General features: G+C 40.5%; 1 protein-coding gene across 1 annotated transcript in view; it reads left to right on the top strand.

Moving 5' to 3' along the window:
* Positions 1–20175, top strand: part of RHEB (Ras homolog, mTORC1 binding) — a 40051-nt gene that overhangs the window by 13960 nt on the left and 5916 nt on the right. The window contains exons 3-8 of the mRNA XM_014308356.2: positions 5489–5560; positions 11784–11851; positions 14938–15020; positions 19161–19217; positions 19318–19365; positions 19884–19965. Of these exons, the coding sequence (XP_014163831.1) occupies positions 5489–5560; positions 11784–11851; positions 14938–15020; positions 19161–19217; positions 19318–19365; positions 19884–19965 (410 nt within the window). The remainder of the gene's footprint in view (positions 1–5488; positions 5561–11783; positions 11852–14937; positions 15021–19160; positions 19218–19317; positions 19366–19883; positions 19966–20175) is intronic.

Here is a 20175-nt window from a genome sequence, read left to right as displayed (position 1 = left end):
ATTTTTCTCTACATACTTGCTTGGACATGTGATACATTGCAACACAGTTTAAGTGAGCATTGAGGGATGAGCACTGCTGTAGGATGGAACAAGCCTGCTGCTAAATATCAGGGAATAAAGCACATGTTCTCTTCTTGCTTTCTTTACAGGAAATATGATCTAGATAGCATTAGGACTCTTGGCTTGTGTTCAGAAGGCTCATTGCTGCTGACCTAGCAAAGGCCTGCAAGTACTCCTGTGAGTGTGACCAATTGCTTTGAAATCTGAAGAAAATAAAGGAAGCCATGTGGCTTTGTTTCTAAATGACTGCTCTCAGATTTCCTCTGGCTTGCAGAGGAATACCTTTGATAAACCTCAAGAAGATTGTGCAATGCAGATGGAAAGGAAACAAGCATCTCTCAGCAGGCTCACGCTCTTGGGTGTTACAGACCATCATGTGAAACTCCTCCTTTACAGCAGAAGTAGTTCTTGCTACAAAACCTTGCCTTGGAGTTCAAATGTATTTTCTTATATGCTAATTAAAAAAAAAATAGAGCAGGAGAAGGTAGGGAACAGTTGTAGCAACGAGACAGAGTGCCAAAGAAGTTAAAGAAGAGCTTTGGTTGTCCTGAAAAGCTGATCTGCTCTTTGGTTTGTCATAAAGAGTTCTGCAGTGTTTGAAGCTCCTTATCACATTACCAAAAGATGTGTCATCAAGGTCCTGCAACTTTCACTCTTTCAGAACTACAACCTTTAGTCTGTCCTCCAGAAAGCTCAGAGAGCATGTTGAGAGAGGAGTGCCACCATTCTGTATCGCAAATCAAGCACAAATATCATGAGCAAGTGCAGGAGTTGAGCTCTTTGCAGGAATTGAGGAAGAGTTTCGTCTCTAAGCATCAGAAAATATTTTTCTAATCCTATTACTGTAATGCTGACATCACGAGGAAATCACTACAAAAATGTATAAAACAGCTCAATGTAGATGTTTATTTAATTCCTCATGATTAAAAGTCTAATAGTAGAATTAAGTTGCATCTGAGTAAAACACAAGCTACTCATTGTATTTCTGTCTCCTGAGATTTAGAAACAGAATTCTTTATTGACCCAGATGTATCATTTTTATAGTCATTAGACTAATTCACCAAATACAAAGCAATTATCAGCAAAACAGGAACTACACAGCCATAATTAGTACCTGGGAGGGTATCTTAATTAACTATAGAAAGTTGCTAACGATGTGGCCTGAGATGAATGATGAGCTTGTGATGGGTTCTGAGATAGATCCTCTCACAAGATTGCAGACTTTGTCAGAGAGGGATGCTGTAATCCTCTTTGCTACCCAGTCAACCTCCATTGGCTCCAGGAAGTCGTTCAGTCCCACTCTGTGCTCTGAGGATGGATAATCTGCACTATGGAAATGTCAGCGTCTCCGTTTTGTGCATCTTGGTATTGTGAATTAAAGAAGATAAAGATCCCAACATTCAAGTTAAATCAAGTGTATCTTTTGGTATGAAAACTTCATCTCTGTACAGTGTAGTAAATTGAGTGTGCAGCCAGATTTACGTAATTTGATGTGACTGACAACATTTCATTATGAAATTTGTTGAGTGCTTTGTGTGACAAAGCCTGAAGTAGTTTGTTCTGTAGGCAAGACTGGGTAGACCAAAGGAGACTAACTAGGTAAGTCTAGTTACTAAGCTGGTCTAGAGACTAGCTTAGGTAAGGTGATGTGCTTGTGCTAGGAGTAGAAATGCCGGAAGCTGTTAAATGTTTAATGATTGTGCAAACTACATAACCATGCATTTGAATAGCAAAAGATGGGTTAAAGAAACTGCATCTACACTGCCAACAGAACTGCAGCTCTTCAGTAGCTGTTGTTCTTGAGCAGGACAAACTGTTTACTGATGGCTTGTGTGGGCAGTTGCAAGGATTGAGAAACCCTTCCTGTTGAGATAAGCTGCTCTGTGCTGCCCGTGCCCGTGGGCAGCTGTGCAGCCCTGCTTGCACAATGCCCTGCTTGTGGAGCTGTTGTTTGACTTACTCGCTGCCTGCTTGCATCATTTTTGTCTCCTGGGGTTGGGGAGAAGTTTGGCCGCTGATGAGAGTTTAATCTGGGCTTTCCTTGTGTCTGTTGCAAGGAGGACAGAGTGTGAGATGGGGACACAGCAGGCACAGGTGGTGCACAGAAGAGGGGCATGACCTCTTTGGGGAGGCCAGCTGTCCTGAGCCCACCCAGGCTTTGTTACTCATCTTCTTGGTAAACTGCCTAGTGTTGTAAAGCTTGAATTTTAAGGCTAGATTATAAATATCACAGCTCTTGTCCAAGTAGTAAAATGAGGAGTAAAACACAATTTGGCAATTGTTTTGCCTTGACAATTGCAATGGCATTTGAAATTGATGTGCTATGATGGCACTAGTCAGAGTGTTTATGGGATGTTCCACTTTATGGTGCAAGTGGTCTAGTGTATGAACAGAAACATGACAGCTTTAGTGTTTGAACTGGATTTCTGTCTGAAAATCTGCTCCTTTTCTGTTTTGACAGTGGAAAACTCTTTTCTTTACCACTCTCACATAATACCATAAATAATGAATTGTGTATGCAAATACACTTTGGGTACTTCTGGACAGCTTGAGCTGAGTTTTCAGTTACCTGGGACTCGTATTCTGAACACTCATGAAACCCATTTCTTGCAGCCCTTCCCTTCTGTGCCGTTCCTTCAGGGAGAGGGAGAGTCAGTAAAGGATGAGGATTTTGCTTACAACACTGCCATGGAGCACCTGGTGCTTTGAGTTACTGTAGCAAGGCTCTGCACCCAGCTTCCAGCCTTGCTTCAGCTCATATCAGTTCTCCATTTGGTCTCCGTGGATGTTTATTTTCGTAAAACTCAAATACAGTGGATATGTTGAATTTACCCGCATGGAGGATGCTACAAGGAGAAGCTTAGCAAACTGCGAAAATGTGTGGCTGCATTCCAAAGGAGAATATGTTAGAGCTGAGCCTCTTTGAGGTGTGCACCCTTGAGTAATCGGCTAATCAAGCCTCTGCTGCTGGTGTCAGACTCCCTGGTGCTGCTGAGGCTGAAGTGTGCCCGTGGTGCCTGCACATGCAGACAGCAGTGTGTTCCCTGCTGTGCCCCCAGATGCAGTTGGCAATTGGCAGGGACGTTGTGTTTGTGTTGCAATCCTTGCTGAAAGCCTTGCCTGCTCTCTCTGGGGCAAGAGCAGATAGGAGCTAAATTGTCAACTTGATTTTCCGCTCTGACCATGAGCATAGGTCAAAGACCTGGAATAAAACCTGTGGGACAAAGTTCAAGGCGAGCTGTTGGTCACAGGGTTCTGCCTGCTGCTTGCTCATGGGTTGAGACACATGGGCAGCAGGGTGTCAATGACTCATGGTTTATATTTCTGTGTCCATGGAAGCCTTGGTTCAGTGGAATACAGTTGCCTGCACTTCCCCGAGGGGGTAGGTGCTGAATCCCCGACTGGAGAGTTTCCCGTGCCTCGTGATCATGAACACATCATTACTGGAAAGCTTGTTATAAAGCTTGGAGGAATTTAGGAGGAGAGTGTTGGAACACTGGTTTTATCTGTTTCCTCTTCTGTCACTGTTAGGAGGAAAGCAGTAATTAATACAGCTGGGTGTGAAATGCAGCATCTTCTGTTGGCTCTGACTTCTTTCTGCTATTCAGTTTCCAGGCTTAGCACAGACAGACGGCAGCAGTCAAGTCTTTCAGTTTGTTCAGAATCCTTCTTAGGAGGAAAAAAGTTCAGTTATAATCTTTACTGAATTTAACTCTCTTACCTTGAAGATCTAACAGCCTAATACAGGGGTAGTTAACCTTTTTTTTTTTTTAATGGAGTGCTTAATGTGCTGGTATTGGCAAAGAATCTGGGAGCATGAACTCTGGGTAGCAACTTCATAAGTTTATAGCTAAAGGAGAAATAGCTTGGAAGTTTGCTCACTTTCTAAATGGTGTCCAAAATACACAGTGTCAGAAAGTTCCTGGGAGGCACAGTTTCAGTCCTTAATCTGACTTTATTAGAATGATTTGGGGATGGGGTGTGTGAGCCTTGGAGGAACAGTTTAAAGTGAAATGTCCTCTGTCAACTCATGCATCGTGAGTGTGACACCTTCATGATAAGAAGACCAGGAAATGTATCTTAGAACTTGATATTAGAAAAAGCAACTTGATAAAATCTTGGTGATGGTTGGTCTTTGTGGGGTTTGTCTGGAAATTGTTTTAGCATTATTTCTTGAATAAACTGACATGATTGATAGCAGACAGCAAAGGGGTAAGCATGGCAGAGAATGAAATGGAAGACAGTTTTTTTAATATCTCCTGAAAGAATGCTTAGGAAAGAACATTTTCTGAGTTCTGGAAGTGGGCAGTTTTTTACCCAAAGCAATTTATTCTTTTAAACAATGATACTGTATATTTCCACCACAATGTTGGTTACTTAAGAGGTCATTGAGAGGTTTCCACTGAGTCGGGTGGTTTTGAGTCAAAATTTTAACTTGAGGTTGTATTTTGTTTGTGTTTCTTGATGATGAAAAGAGTATAAAGGAGCATGAAGAATGTGCTCGTGTCCAAAAGCAGCTAACGCACTTGGCAATCTCTGTAAGAGGGTATTTGTCCAGTAAACATCATGTAATAGGATCTAGGAGATTCCCAGATGTACATGATGTGCTGTAATGGAAATTGTGTTAAGGCTTCAGTAATGCTTTGGGAAGTCTTCAGTTGCAGAGCTTTAAAGGTGCTTTTTATGGTCAATGTATGTGATTCACCATCTTATAAAATATTTTAAGCATAAATGAGTTCTCATTTTTTCAGTCTGCTACGAAGTTCAGTGCTTTGCATTACTCTGTAAGTGAAATGGGGAATGTTGTCTTCTAAAGTAGCAGTTAAATGGCTTTAAAGAAAAATCCAATTATGCCACTTCAGTCACTGCTTAAAATACAGCACCCACTGGCCTGTTGTGGTGTGGCAGTAGGAGGATTAATAGGAGAGTATATTGGTCTCAAGAATTTTGAGATCATCCTTTTGTCATGGGAAATCTGTCCAGTCTCCTAGTAAAACCAAATTTGGCTAATTCGATCCAAGTTTTCTCTGTGGTTACTGAAAATTATTTTGAATTTTACTTGCTTCTTGACAGAAAAATGTTCCAAGTATATCAGTTTGTTAAATTTAATTCTATGAGGATCGTGCAGTGCTGCTTTTAGATTCCTTTTAAACTGGAGGAATCATTTAAATTATGCCCTGTTAAAACAAAAGCAGAACACATGCTGAGTAGCTTTTGCACTGCTTTTTATATGTTCAGGAGACCCAGTTACTAGAAATAGGCACTTAAATTAAAAATAGGTCAGTTGTCATGTATAGATAGTTTAAATGAACCACACAGAGCTCACACTGGATAGATAGAAAATTGGTGTATCTACTAGAAAGCAGTGAAGTGATAACAACCAGATGATTTTGTTTCATTCCAGATTTTTCTTTCCTTTGCTTTACAGGAAAATCTTCACTGACGATCCAGTTTGTGGAAGGACAGTTTGTTGATTCATATGATCCAACCATAGAGAACAGTAAGTAAATAACTGCCAAGCTCCTCTTCTGTACCAAACTAACTTGTATCAGAAACCATTGGGGTTATGCATATTACTTATGTGGGTATTTACATATTAACATTAAAGTCCATTAATTAGCACAGAAGTTTTATTATTCTTTTGAACCAATACTACATTGTTGCAGCATGGGAATCACGGTGTGCACATTTCTCCAAACAGTTGAACTTTTTAACATTAAATGAAGTGACACCTCATGAATCTGGCCAAAATGCACCTCCTTGTATTTTGTGTGTGTTGTTGAGTATCTGCTTCCCCTAATGTACTTGTGGCACTTTAAATTCCTTACATCACACTTTATGAAAATGTGCCACCAAATACAAATATTCCCGAGTCTCACATAAGGTCAGTATATCCAGATGAACAGAAAGCCACCAATACCCATCAGGATTAAACCACTTAGAAGGTAGGCTATGTGGCTATGATAGCATGATAATCTTTTCAATTCCTCCTTTCCAGCAGCTGGATAACAAGGCTGCTACACAATCAGCTTGCTGCAAATACTGGCTATTTGACTTCTCAAGAGGTTTTTTTCCTCTTAGGAGTTCTTTTAAAAATAATTTTAGTACCTTTGTGAGTAGCTGGCAAAGCAGGTGAGTAAAGACACTAATGCTAAAATGTTGCCAAGAGGAAAAAGTAATTTCAGAGGTTACCTGGCATTCATTACAATCCAGCCACCTCTTTCTGAGCTCACAGTGGCCATAAAGTACTTGAGCAACTGCAGTGCTGGGCTGAGTAACTTGATCACATTGGCTTTCTTTAGTCATGTGGCAAATGAAAGTGGTTTCATGATCGTAGCCCTGGGGTTCTTGTGTTTTAATGACTTGTGTAGCACACATTTTTAGTGTTTTGAACTTCTGCAGTAGGATGTTAAGCCTGTGTGATACTCTGGAAGTTTGAATGAAGCAATCAGCAGAACAGGGGTTTTTTTAATATATATATGTGGTATATAATTACATCAGTAGCTATCAGGATATTTTACTTGGGATTATTTTATTGCTTAGAACTAAAATTCAAATGCTACTTTTGGACAAACTCTAAATTTACTTTAACAAGAGGGGATAAATTAGCCCTTGGTCTGAATGTTAGCTCTTATATAGATATTAATACTAACAAACTTTCCATCATCCTTTTCTACTTTGTTTAAATTATAAGTCAGGTATGTCTTGAATTAAAGCTGTTAGCAAAATACTGGGGTTTAAGTTTCCGTGTTTATAATCTTAATTCAGTTGGAGCAGGTTATTTTTCACTGTCTATGCCATATAAATGCAAATTATTTAAGTAATTTTTTAGTTTTATGCAGCTGCATGTGAGTGAATAAAGACTGAGAGACACGGAGTCAAAGTCTCTAGAAAATACTGAATCTGTGTCTTGTTTTAGGATTTTGACACATTGGTACAACATTTGTCTTGTTTCATCCTTTACCTGTTGTCTGTAGCTGCTGTTTGTAACTCTGTAGCTATGTGTCTCACAACTTCAGCGTTTCTGAACCATACAAAAATACCCTGTAGATGAATTTTGCTCTTAATTGACTCTCCTAGTTTGCACTGTGTGCTTGATCTGAGTTGTGAGGATTTGTTGGGAGGGGGCATCTTGAAAAGCCTTAACTTTTCACTTGGTGTCTTTCTTGTTTGGAAAATAAATGTTATTCATTTTGTGGAAGTCTTGTGATCTGTGACATGGCTGGGGGAACTTGCTTTCTGAAAGGTAGAGAATTGAAGGGTCCTTCTGACTTTAGAAATTTTTGCTTGGAAGTAAAGGTTAAAAAGATAAAAGTTATGCCCTGGGGCTCAAAACAGTGGGAAATCTGTCCCATCTTTAAGTCCCAGAAGGCCTGATAATGTCAAAAATGCTTCTGTGAAGAACAGACAAGAGAGAACATTGTAATTTAACACTAAAATTCAAAACTTATTGAAAGTTTTTTTTAAGATCTATGTGAAACTAGTTTTAATGGGTTAAGTAAAAAATAATTCTTTTGACTTAGAATGTAATACTTTTTTTTTTCCTAAATAGAAATCTTTGTTTAGTGAAGTCTTTGGACACTCCCAGCTGTTTCTGATTCTGTGTAGGGTCATAAGATGCAAAGTACATGAGCAACTCTCAGACTTTTCCTAGCTTGTGATTTTACATTTGGTGGATGGTGTTGGCAAAAAGGGTTAAAAAGTCCAGGTTCTTATACTATGGACAATGTTGGAGAATGTTACCTTTTTCCAGGGCATTATAGTAAGGTGTAAAACCTTTCAGTTTCATCTGGTGGTTGGGTCTACACAGGTAACAAAACTTGGATGTGAAAAGCATACATGGGAAAGGATAGTCTGGCCTATGTGATTTGTTTTGTCTCCAGAAAATTATTCGTGATAATTTGTTAGAGTTTTCTATCAGCAGTGAAGAAAGGGTAGAAAGCTGCAGTACTGCTGGTAATGCACTCTTTATAATTCTTGTCCTCAAATAATACAACTTGCACAAAATGTTGACCTGCAAAGCTAAACTGTATGTAAGGCAAGCTGTAATCAAGCTCTTACAGGAACAAGTTGTGTCATTTATAAGCCTTGAGCAATTGGAGTAAGACCTAATGTTGTAGAAATATCAGGTTTTAAGTGTGAAAATCTCTGCCTTTGGGAGTGATAAAAGGAAAAATAAGGTGCATCAGATTTTCCTTATTGTTTTGAAGGTTAGGACAGCTTCACTGCTACATTTTCCTTGGCTTATATTATATTAGCGCCAGAAAAGTTCCTTTATTTCTGTTCCTTCTACCAAACTTGTGTGTCAGGAAGAGTAACTTGTATCCTTTTGTGGCAGCAGTGGAGGTGAGAGGTAATTGCTTTGGCAAGAGACTTTCCCTGTGTGAATGTCCCAACAGGAATGACATCTCAATGGTTGGCTATTCCTGAGACAGCCAGGTTGAGAAACCAGTGGAACTGCTGCTTGCAGGAATGTTGGAAAGAGAAGAAAGATCCTTGGAGAGCAGGAGTGTGTGCAGGCAGTCTGTGTGGACACTGGGCTGGATGGGGATGCTCTGCAGACAGATCATCTCTGAACTAAGAACTGAGGCCAGTGCAAATTAAAATGCAACAATTTTATAGGAATGAAAACTAGAACCTGAATTTGAAACTCAAATGGGTCAGAAGGATCAGGTAATGAAGATGTGCACTTAACTCCACCCACATCATCTTTGCAGGGATGTCTTGTGGTGCAAGTAAGGTGACTTGAGTGCCCAGGTCTCAAATTGTCCTCCAAAGCCTGCCTGGCTGCTTTTTGGTTTTTGTTGCAGCTTTAGAGGGCCTTCTAGCACTGTTTCACAGCTCTGTGTCTTCCTTTCTCCTCTAAATTGCCTCACTAGCTCCCTAAGGAAAGGAACATCTTTCCCCCATGCTTCCTGCCTCCATCCCATGTTTTTTAATACAAATGTGAGTAAAAGCATATTAGAAAGGAGCAGAGGGGTGGAGGACCCCCACTAGTGTAGGTTTAGATGAGTCTGACAGAGAATCTTCAAGGCTAAACTTCTGCACATGCCTTGGCAACTGCACGGGAGGGGATAACTGTGCTTCTCTGGAGCTGCTGGTGAGCAGCCTTCTAAGGGGTGCAAGTGAGGCTTCTGAGGAAAGCTAAAAATAACTCTCTTGCATCATACATCTCAGTGTTGTGAAAGATGTCCTAGTTGATTAGTGGCAGGCATTGACTTTGGAATGCAGGCAAGTAGAAAGAGATGCAGGAGGTGGTAACCAAGGAAAGCTTGTGAGGTGATTGTATTTAGCTACCAGCCATATTGTGGCAATGATATTACAGCACCCTTGTACCTTTCTTCAGTATCACTGTTAATCTAAAGGCCTGCATTTCTTTGCCTGTTTGGGGGTTTTTTCCTAGCATAATGGCTTGTTTCCAGCAGTTTCATGGGAGTTGCACATGCAAATAATTTCATTTATGCTGGTCTAATTGCAATGTACTTCATCTTCAGGTAGCAATGATCACTGGGGTTATGTGTTGCAAGGTGAAAGAATGTCCTGTTCCAAAATCCATGTTCCAGTTGATGAACAGTGTTTTGGAGATGCTCACATTATGATTTAATGTCAGGTCAGGTCTGTCCTTGGCCTACCAGGAAGAGCCAAATTGTGCAGGGATCGTATTGTTGTTTGTCTTGTGCACAAGCACAGCACCAGTCCCAGGATGATAAGTGATGGAATTGGAAGTGAACACTTTGGCTGGATCAAGGGGACCAGGTTTTTCATAAAATGAAATTCTTAACTAGGAATAGTTTTTAAAAGCTTCAGCAAAGAAATGGAAGTCATTAGTTGTGACTTCATCGAAGCAAATTTGTCTTCACACAGTGGGCTGTGCTTGGTGCTGCAAGGCTCTGCACTGCACTGACAGCTCTCCTCACCAGGCTGTGCTGACTCCTTTACTGTTTCCCTTCTCCTGTCTCTGTCACACTGTGCTTTCTGTAATGATGATGGTGACATCATTGCTGTGTCTCTTCTAGGCTTCTAGAATAGTCTGAAAAAACTGCCGTCTGTCCCTTTTTAAATATTAACTTCATGATGCCCTTGAAGTTACTTTGACTGCAGATGCTTTGATGTGTATGTGCAGTGTCAGGAGACTGGAGAGGCTGTTACTTGCACATCTGTAAATGCAGTGTGTCTCCAGAGGAGCCTTTTTTTCCCTCTGACTCCGAGCAGGGATATTGTCTATAGCATCACTGCCCAGTTTGCCCCCATCACAGCATTCATCCTAGGCAAAGAGCCAATTGTGGATCTGTGTGTCATAACCAAAACTTCTGGTTGTTTGCAGCAATAACAGCAGCATCCAGACTGATTTTGGGGCAGCACATGTGCTAAAGCAGCTTTCTTAGGGGATAATCATGGTAAGGCAGGAGCTCTCTTTGAGGCTCCGTTTCAAATGTCATTTGCTGATTTTGTAATGGAAACTGTAGGTACGCTTTACACTGTTGATTTAGACATTGTTTTAGGTTGGCTTTGCTGTTTGAATTGCTCCTTTTTTTTGAGGATTGGATTTATGAGGTGGGTTGAAACCTCCAGTTTCAGCTATTTCAGCCCACTTATTCAAGATAATGCTCACATTGTGGGGACTTGACAGAGGGGCAAGCTTGGGCTGGGAGGAGGAAAGTTGGCCAACTCCATCTACTCCAGGCGTGGGTAGGGACTGCACAGCAGGGTCAGGAACGTTCAGCTGTGCAGCTTTGGGAAGCTCTTGGCCAACTCAGCTCACCTAAGTGACCTGTTCATCTGACTCAGTTTCCCTGCTCATCACTGCAGTGGCAGATGAGGTTTCTGAGGACTGCTACTAGCTGGGAAAACCACCCCAAACTAGAGGATAACACAGACTTAACTCAGTGTGTCAGTACTGTCCAGCAGTGGTGTCTGGAGTGTGTCTCAAAGGCCACATGAGACATCCAGAGCCCAGGTTTGTGTGCTCTGGTTGGGACATTATTCCTGCAGGAGCTGTGACACTATTTGCTTTTGCAGTTGCATAACACAAACACTGGGTAAGATTCCTTGGCTCACAGTGTGTTGGCATTTCATGACTCCGAGGAAGAGCAGCAATTCTCATCACTTCTAGGGACTGAGTGTACTTTGCTGGGGACTGCATAGGCTGTAGCTGCAGCAAATGTGAAAGTAACGTGGTGAACTTAGCTAATTGTCATCATTTGGGTTTAATATAATCATAAGTTCTGTGTGTTTTAACCCCCAAAGATTTTTCCTTTTTTCAGTCCAGATCACTTACTCATGGTATTTACATTTAGGAAATTGATCTTGCTAAACTGTTTGGAAACCAAGGAGAAGGCCCTATAATATGTTCAAACTCAGCTTTGATGCCAGTTGAATTTAAGTGTCTTGTGTTACCACAAATTATGATTGTCTGGATCTTGCAGAAATGTGTGTAAATCCCCCTTTTTATTCCTCTTATTCCCTCTTTTACTTAAGAGAGCAAAGAATAAGCTGCTGCATCCAGAGTGAGACTCATCTGAAATCTTAAATTCAGTTTCTGAGTTTTGCTACCTGCAATAGACTGGTTATAAGTACAGCATCTGATTAGCCTGTTACTTCTACTTAAAAACCTGTAACTGGAGTTCTTTTCTTCATGCCTTGGCTGATGATAGCACAGATGAGTGACTTCTGATTTCTCCCTTGTGTGTGACTCTGACCTGTTTATCTGTTTCTTGTTCTAGCTTTTACAAAACTGATCACAGTAAATGGCCAAGAATATCATCTTCAGCTGGTTGACACTGCTGGCCAGGTAAGTTATCTTTCTTTGAATCTTTCTCCTAAATTATTACAACAGGTATTGATATTCCTGTTGAGCTAAGTTGGTAGTGACTGTGCATTCAGAGGTGAAAGTTAACTTAAAAATGATCCTGACTTGTTGTTTAGTCACTAAGGAACTTTTTCTGTAGTGTTTATTTAAAGGTTTTGGTTTGTGTTTTGTTACTCTATTGGGGTTTTTTTTCCCTGTCTATTGAATGAGTACCTAAAAAAGGAGAGAGGAAACTACCTTAACTCTGATGTCCCAAAACTTCATCAGTAGCTTGTGTGATATTGTGTGATAAGTAAATGAGCAGTCTTGCTTTAGATGAAAAAGTAGATGAAAAGTACTTCAGTAAACCATGGGGATATTTTTCATGGCTTTTTAGTATTTGTCTGCTCCAGCTACACCACCATGACTTGTATCCACGGAGCAGTCATGGGGAGCAGACAGATTCATGCAGGTGGTACTTACTGAGGTAGCAATAAACTGCTGCAGTTTGGCTGCATTCTGACGTGGTGGTTCACGTGTGTGTCCGAGCTCTGCAATGACAGGGAGGGCCAGGAAACACGTGTCCTGCAGCCTGCTGGGAGCTCTGGCAAGGGCAGCTGTTCATTATTTACAGGGCCAGGGGTTCATTACACGCTGCTGCTTGGCTGAACCCATGCACCAGAGTGCTGTGTCTGTTGAGAGACTCTCTATGAGGGAAAAAACTCATCAGGGACCACTAATTAGACCCCTGTATTGTTATCCTAAATTTCTTTCTTCTTTTTTTTTTTTCATGATCTCATATTATGCCTTTGGGTTTTTCCAAGCTATGAGTAGTGTTAAACAATGTTAGTGTTGTAAAACAGGCTGCCAGTACTTTAAAGCTGCAGGATACCTGCTCATAGCTGGGATGTTCAGAGGGGTTGTAACTTTCTAGGTATGTTTGATTGCTTTCTTAGAAGAGAGTTCTGTCACTGGGGAATAGCCATGCTGTATTTATAAGGTGTCAGCCCTTGGTGCTCATCAGCAGCATGTGTAATCACTCAGAGGTGTCTGAGCACAACACTGGCCACAGGATTGCTGGGTGGGGAATGCTCTGCAGAGGAGAGGGTGAGAGAGGGGCAGGCTGAGCAGTGTGAGCAGCAGAACCAGCTCCATAGGTGTCACTCAGTGCCATTGTAAGTGCACTTCCATTACAGCTCTGTTGTGTAGAGTAGTGATAAGAGAAAAATTCCTCTTGGAGGAGGAAATTGCCTTCTGGGAAGGCAGTGTGACTCACCACTAACATACCTCTATTGCTGAGGATTGATTCAATGTTATACAGTATGTGGAACCTAAATAGCTTCTTTCCCAGCCTGTGGTTATTTTCAGATTTAATTCTTCATGGAATGATTTGAACTTTGATTTCTGGCACACAGGGTTAGAGGGGGGAGATGATGTTGGGTTATGGAAGATGTGGCTTGGACAGATTTCTTTCTCAAGTCTGTCTTGCTTAATGACCCATAGGGAGTCCTCATGTGTATACAGCACAGCAAGAATTGTATTGCAGATTTGTTAAATACTTTTGAAAACCTGGCTATGGCCTGAAAAGTTGTAGCAACGTTGTTTTATCACTTGACAGATTTCTTAATTTGACCCATGAGTTTCAGTGAGCCTAGCAGCTTTCCTTCCATCTCCTAACGAGCTAAAAATAAAGTCATGAATTAGGAACAGTTGAGATTATGGCACTTCTTTTTGTTGGTATTCATCCTCTGTCCTGTGCCTCTTTACTTTTCCTGTTATTTACTGAGCTTTGTGCAGGTCAGTCCAACAGGGGTCTTGATACAGGCTCACAGAAGAGGGGGGTAAAAGGAAATCTTACCTAACACCCAATTGCAGCTGGGGCAGTCCTGGGAATTTCCAGGTAAAGTCAAGCCACTGCAGAGTTGCACTTTCACCTTTTTTACAGACTTAGCTCAGATCCCTTCTGGGTATTGACTTTGGGATTTCATGTCCAACTGGAGTGGCACTTTGGCATTTCAGAGAAGATAGGGGAGGGCTGCCCTCGGTGTGTAGCAATAAAGGCAAATAAAGGCAGCTTTTGCCAAGTGTTATTCTTTCAGACTTTTTTTGGCTGGATCTGTGAAGTTGATTTATAAAGAGTTTTTCCTCTTCTGCCAGTGAGGGAAGTTTGATTCCTTTTGGGTGTCTTAGATTTAAGCTATGTGATTGCACTGCTCCATCTGTTCAGCCATGGCAATAACAGAGAGGTTATTTGATCTTCAGCTAAAATTAACATCTTTAAAAGCATAGGTTTAACAATTTGAGAACTCATACATTAGGAAGTATGGCTCTTGCCAAAATGGAAATGTTTCCTGGGGGTATTTGTTGGAGCAGGTTTTTAACATTGGATTCATAGTATTTGTGTTGCATTATTTGCAATATATCAGTCTGTTTTGTTTGCCTATTTGGTCAGTCCCTTTTCTAGAGGGATAATAAATTCACTGAGTAAGTTTCTGGTGGTTTTGTCTGGTTTTCTATTTATGCAAACACTTATCCTATAATGTAAACTTACAGTTGTCATAAAGCAACTAATAACTGTATTTTTTGCATTTGATAAGCATAAGTTAGCCACAATTATTCACTTCCTGCCAGATTCCTTAGGTAATTTAGATGTGATCAGTGTCATTTGAAATTACAAACTGCTAGATCCCGTTGTCAGCTGTTGAAATGAATATTTTGAAATGTATCACCAGCAAGATAAGAGGCATAATTGCTAATTAGTGGTGGGACAGAGTGGATGTTTTGTACTAATACAAACAGATAATTAAGCAGGATAAGAGGATTGAGAAGAGCTTCAGCTCATCCATAGTCTTAGAGGGAATAAACCATAAAAGCTGTAGATTAAATTGTAGGGTATACAGACAGACTTTTAGCCTTCTCTAGGTTTGGTAAAGATGCTGCTTGTGACATTATGATGAAAAAATTCTGAATGTACTACTTATACAAAATGTCCTAGAGATGTGACCAACTTAACTGATGCTGATCTAATGGCATCAAGGTCTGAACTGTGTCACCCTTTATTTTAACTGCAATATTCATTCCTTCCACAGGATGAATACTCCATATTTCCTCAGACGTACTCCATAGACATCAATGGCTACATTCTTGTTTATTCAGTCACGTCAATAAAAAGGTAATAAAATCTGTTTGTGTTCTTCTCTTTAAATATTTTCTGGGTTTAGCTACCTCTGCTATATTTTGTGTGACTATTTTAGTCTTTCTCCTTTAGAAATATAGTAGGAGTGAATATTGATGTTTTTTCAGAAATGTCCCCTCGGACCCAAATGTCACAGACACTTTGCAGACTCATGTGCAAGGTACCATGTAAGAAATGAGACAGTGTTAAACTACATTGTTTTGAGGTGTAAGAAGTAGTACAAAGGATCATTTCAGAAGTGAGTTCATTGCTCTTGCATCAGATAGAAAGGCAGACATAAATATGAAGCTGAAGGGCACTGTACATTTATGTGAAGTACCCAAGTAGTTGCTCGATCCTTCCTTCAGCCTTGTGGCTTTTTATAGTACTGAGATTCCTTTGACTTCTTGTATTGAACTGTCTTGATTAACCATAGAAATACTCATATAAACAGCAATAGATGGCTTTTGGACTGTAAACCCTCTCCTGGCATGCTGCAGCAAATAATCCTCCCTGGAGGTTGTCCCAGGTTGTCCTTGCTGTTCCCTCTCCAGAGTCCATCTTACCTGGAGTCATGCAAGACACATCAGCCTCTGTGTGACTTTGTCATCCTCTGTTATTTCCTCCCTTCCTCTGGACATCTTGCTTTGTTTAAATACTGCTTATCCTTGAGTAGTTGTTGATTTTCTAATATTGTACAACATCTTTATTAGGTCAGCTGAAATTTTCTGAAATTTTTGTTTGAAGAAAGTGATTAAGACCTTAGACCTTTCAGTCTCATCAAGTACAGGAAAAGTTGATGCTTCCCTTCTACTTTCAAGGCAGTTGATGAGCTTTTTAGAAGTGCTGAAGTGTTTCGTATATTTTCCTCTGAATCAAACAAAACTGGTCATTTCAAGCTCTTTGATAGACTATCATAAAATACAGGTAAAGCAATTTGCCTGTTGGCTCTTTTTCCTTCTCAAAGGAAGGATACAGTCTGGTTACAAACTTCTGCTGCTTGCAAGGTCTTTAATGTTGAACAGATTTCACAGGTCGTCATTCTTGCTTTCATCTTCAGTTCTGAAGTAGAGAAGGGCAAGCACGTGTTAGGCTTTTATGTGTGTCTAGAGATGCTAAACTACCAAACTCTCTCTGGGTCTGGGTTTTTCAGTGAGAGGTTCAGTGTTGGTGCTGGGTGACTTGTATGAAATAGGAGCCTGTATTCTCTGCTTAAGTTCTTCTTAGGCTTCACTCCTAAAGCAAATACAGAAAAGTTCACTGATAAATGGGTGCTGTGAGGACAGAATTGCCTTTGACTGAAACTAGTGCACATCACTCAGGGGATTCTGCAGCCTGTGCTGTTCCCTGTTTGGCAGCTAAAGGGTGTGTTCTTTCTCAGCCACTCCAGTTGTTGCCTCATGATGTCTTGAGCTCACCAGGTGAAGAAATGAACATGTTTTCTGTGGGTGCATTCAATCAGTTAAACCAAGTTATGGTAAAAGTACAAACAGGACAGACTAGGTTAAGGCTGTAGGTCAAAAATCTTTTCATCAGTATTTATTCTTGATCAGTTTGTTCCAAGTTTGTTGTTGTTGTTTCTGCCTTACAATTTTGAAGTCCTGTCTTGTTCAATTCTTGATGTTCTGTATCAAGACAGTGTTTAGGTGATGGGAAAGATCTTCCACAGTACTCTGGTAGCTTTGATGACTTGTCCTGACAATGGGATCACAGTCTTCATCTGTCTTGACTTCTGTCAAAGTGTATATATTGATCCAAATATTGATCCAGCTGGGTGAGAGCTTTGACAGCAGACTTAATAGAAGTGTTCTTTTTAAAGTTACCAGCTTCCTGGTAACCTCCATTGGGAAGTTTAAATGGGACTTGAATGAAAGCTAATGCCCTACATTTTTCATATTGCCAGGCTCTCAGCAGCAAGGTTACTGGAAGGCTTTTGCTCTAGTTCAGCTTAATTAAATTCCAATTTTGTATCTTGCTAGGTTCCATGATTTTGTGTAACACATTTATCTGACAGCTAGTAATGGTTTTTTTTGTATTTCACACATTGAGTTGTTTGCTGTAACCCATTTGCTTAACAGAACTAGAAGGGACGTCTTACAGTCTCCAAATCTCTGTTTCACAGCTTGATGTGATGGTGCTATTTTTGGATTGGTCAGTCCTTGCTCCTTTTTGTCCTTGCTCCTTTCAACATTATTAATTTGGAAAGCTTTCTAGAACATTAATTGGTCGAGCCAATTTCATTCCTGGCAGTTCTTAGCAACTTGTTTCTGTGTCAGAATTGTGTTGGAGTTTAAATAGCACTTCTCCTGTGGTTTCCATCTTGGTCTATTAACAAGGATCAGCTTTTTATTTGTAGTATTTTCACTAAAAAAGGAAGCTTATGAAGTAACTCGGACAAGCAGACAGGTACCCGAAGTGGGGCAATGGAGAGCTCAGGTTGAAGAGCACCTGGCAGCGTTGTACAGGGGAGCCTCAGGCAAGGACACCCAGGGTGCTGTGCTGCGGTGTTTTTCTGGCTTAGGTGGAGGCAGCACACCTAACTGGGGAAAGGAAACAGTGGTTGTACTGTCCCAGGGATTCAGTTAGCCTGTGGGTGGGGTGCTAAGACTTTTCCCGTTGCTTCAGACTGATAAACAGTTTTGTGGTCTGTAGCAGATGGGTTTTTGGTACCGTTCTTATTCTTTCATTTTGCAGGGTCACGTAGTTCTGTGTGTACTGATGCCTCTCAACTCTGTCACAGCCAAGCTCCATTTATCTCTTATTTTCTTAGTAGTTATGATCGTCCAAGATGAGTTCTCAAGACTAGAATTTCACTAATACTCTTTCAGCATAAGCTCCTTATGTCCCTAAAATCCTTTCATTGATTTCACATTTTTCATTGATTCCGCATTTTCCACAGTGTAATTTGTAGTATCCTGCTTGAGTTACCAGTAGCAATTTGTGCCAGATTAACTCACACTTCTGTTTACAAAGAACTCATTTTCTTGATAGGATACACTGAAACTATTAGCTGAGTATGGAGAAGCATTATGTTCCACACAGCCTCAAATATTATTGCTGGAGTCAGACAAACTGGCCCGCTTGACAGAAAATCCATCTTAAATGTGGTAGAGCTTACTGTTCTAGAAGGGAGAAATTTTGCTGCTTTGAATGGTGTTTTTAGGCACCAGGTCTTTGATTGCTCTGAGCTGGAAGTGTGGTTGATTGCTGCTCTATTTTTCAGAGTTTCTAATTCTAATTGAAATGCAGTGCAAGTCAAGACACTGCCTGTAGCTAGCAACCTTGGAAACTGGAAAAGTTTTGGTCCCTTTTCTGTTGTCTAGTTGTGTGTCTCATCCCTGAGCCTCTGCCTCTCTTAAATCCAAGTTGTGCACTTCATGTACCAGCATTTTTTCCATAGTGTAACCAGAGGAGTGCAACATCTGCTCTTCAACCCTGTTTGTAACTTGTTCTCAGAAGTACTGAATGTCAAATGCAGTGGATTTTGTTAGTGAGGTTTTTGACTTGATATTCTACAGTACTGCTTCTTACCTCCTGTCACCCAAACTTCACCTGTGTGGTAGGGGAAACAGACAAAGAGTATTTGAATAATCACTGTTTCAGTGCCATCTTGCAGATCACTTTACTCACTTTCCACAGAAAATTGGAATTTTGGCTCCTTTTGGTTTTTACATAAATAAAACTAAGTAATTACGTATGAACTAAATGTTTGTTAAAAACAATGATGGAGCTTGCCTAACTAATTACTTTTTCTTCCAATTTGCTTGAATTTAACATACTCATCCAGGATTGTTAGACTGCAGCAGTTAAATTTCTCACTGCAGATACAAACCAGATGAGAGGTGGGAGGGACTTGGGGTGATTCTGTGTTAGATGCATCAGTCCTGGGTAATGTTATTTATTTCTGCAAATACCATTACTGGGGAGGCTGTAAGAGTAGGCTCAGGCTGGTCTCTGCTGCTGCTGGGACCAGTTTGCTGTTGTTGCACAAACGGGTAAGACTTTCAGCATCTGTGTAGTTGTGCATACATAGAGTAAGTTTTAAACACAACCTACATATGCATTTAATTGCTTGTGTATTGGGTATTAAGGATAAACATCAGAGTGCATGTGTGACTTCATCCCTTTATTTTGCAGTTTTGAAGTGATAAAAGTTATCCATGGCAAGTTATTGGATATGGTGGGAAAAGTCCAGTAAGTAGTGACACTTTCATCTCATTTCATTGCAGGCATGTTGCTAGTGCTTTGTTCAGTATACTGTAACTGTTCTGAAGTTCTGAACTTTCTTTCACAGAATACCCATTATGCTGGTTGGAAATAAAAAAGACCTGCATATGGAACGGTATGTGAACTGCAGAATGTGAGAAATGCAAGGCAGCAGCCTGCATTCCTGTGGCTGCACACGCTGGGTTTGTTCTTGGCTTTTCAGAGCTAAAATCAAATTGTAGGTTAAAATAAGTTACTGGCAAAGGAGTTGTGTCCAGAATGTGAACTACGAACTGTGAACTTCTGTTGTAATGTTGATTTTTGCTGTGAGGTTCCAGGGACAGTCATTTAACACTCTGGGTTTTTCAAAGTAAGTAACAGCAGTGTATTTGTCACAGCAGCAATTCCAGATGATATTACAGATTATGAAAACAAAGCAATACTTTGGGACAACTGCTCTTCTGGATCACAGAGCAGTTTTACCTGGCCCAGAAGTGCATTTGACAGCAGCCAAAAGCAAATGCTTTGGATCAGACTTCACAAGAATTCCTATTACAATGCACTTAAGTGCTTTGGTACTCTTGTATTTTTTGACATATCAGATTCCAATTCTTCTGCAAGTTATAAGAAACATATTTTTTTTTCTCTGACCAGGGTGATCAGCTATGAAGAAGGGAAAGCTTTAGCAGAATCCTGGAACGCAGCTTTCTTGGAATCTTCTGCTAAAGAAAATCAGGTAATGGATTTAAGAGTCACTTTATTCAAATAGCAGTGTAATGGATGACTCAGAGTTCTACTAAATAAAGGAAGCTAAAATATTTGCATGCACTGTACAGATATTTGGTGTAGATGGAAGCAGAACGGCTGTCTGCACTCAGGTTTATGTACACAGGTTTTTCCCTGCAGCTGTCAATGGGGGGAGGAAGTGAAGAACTGCAAGTTCAGC

Source organism: Geospiza fortis, unplaced genomic scaffold, assembly GCF_000277835.1.
Source record: "Geospiza fortis unplaced genomic scaffold, GeoFor_1.0 scaffold182, whole genome shotgun sequence".
Classification (NCBI taxonomy): Eukaryota; Metazoa; Chordata; class Aves; order Passeriformes; family Thraupidae; genus Geospiza; species Geospiza fortis.
The sequence above is the reverse complement of the archived record's forward strand: the minus strand, read 5'-3'. Positions and strand labels throughout refer to the sequence as shown.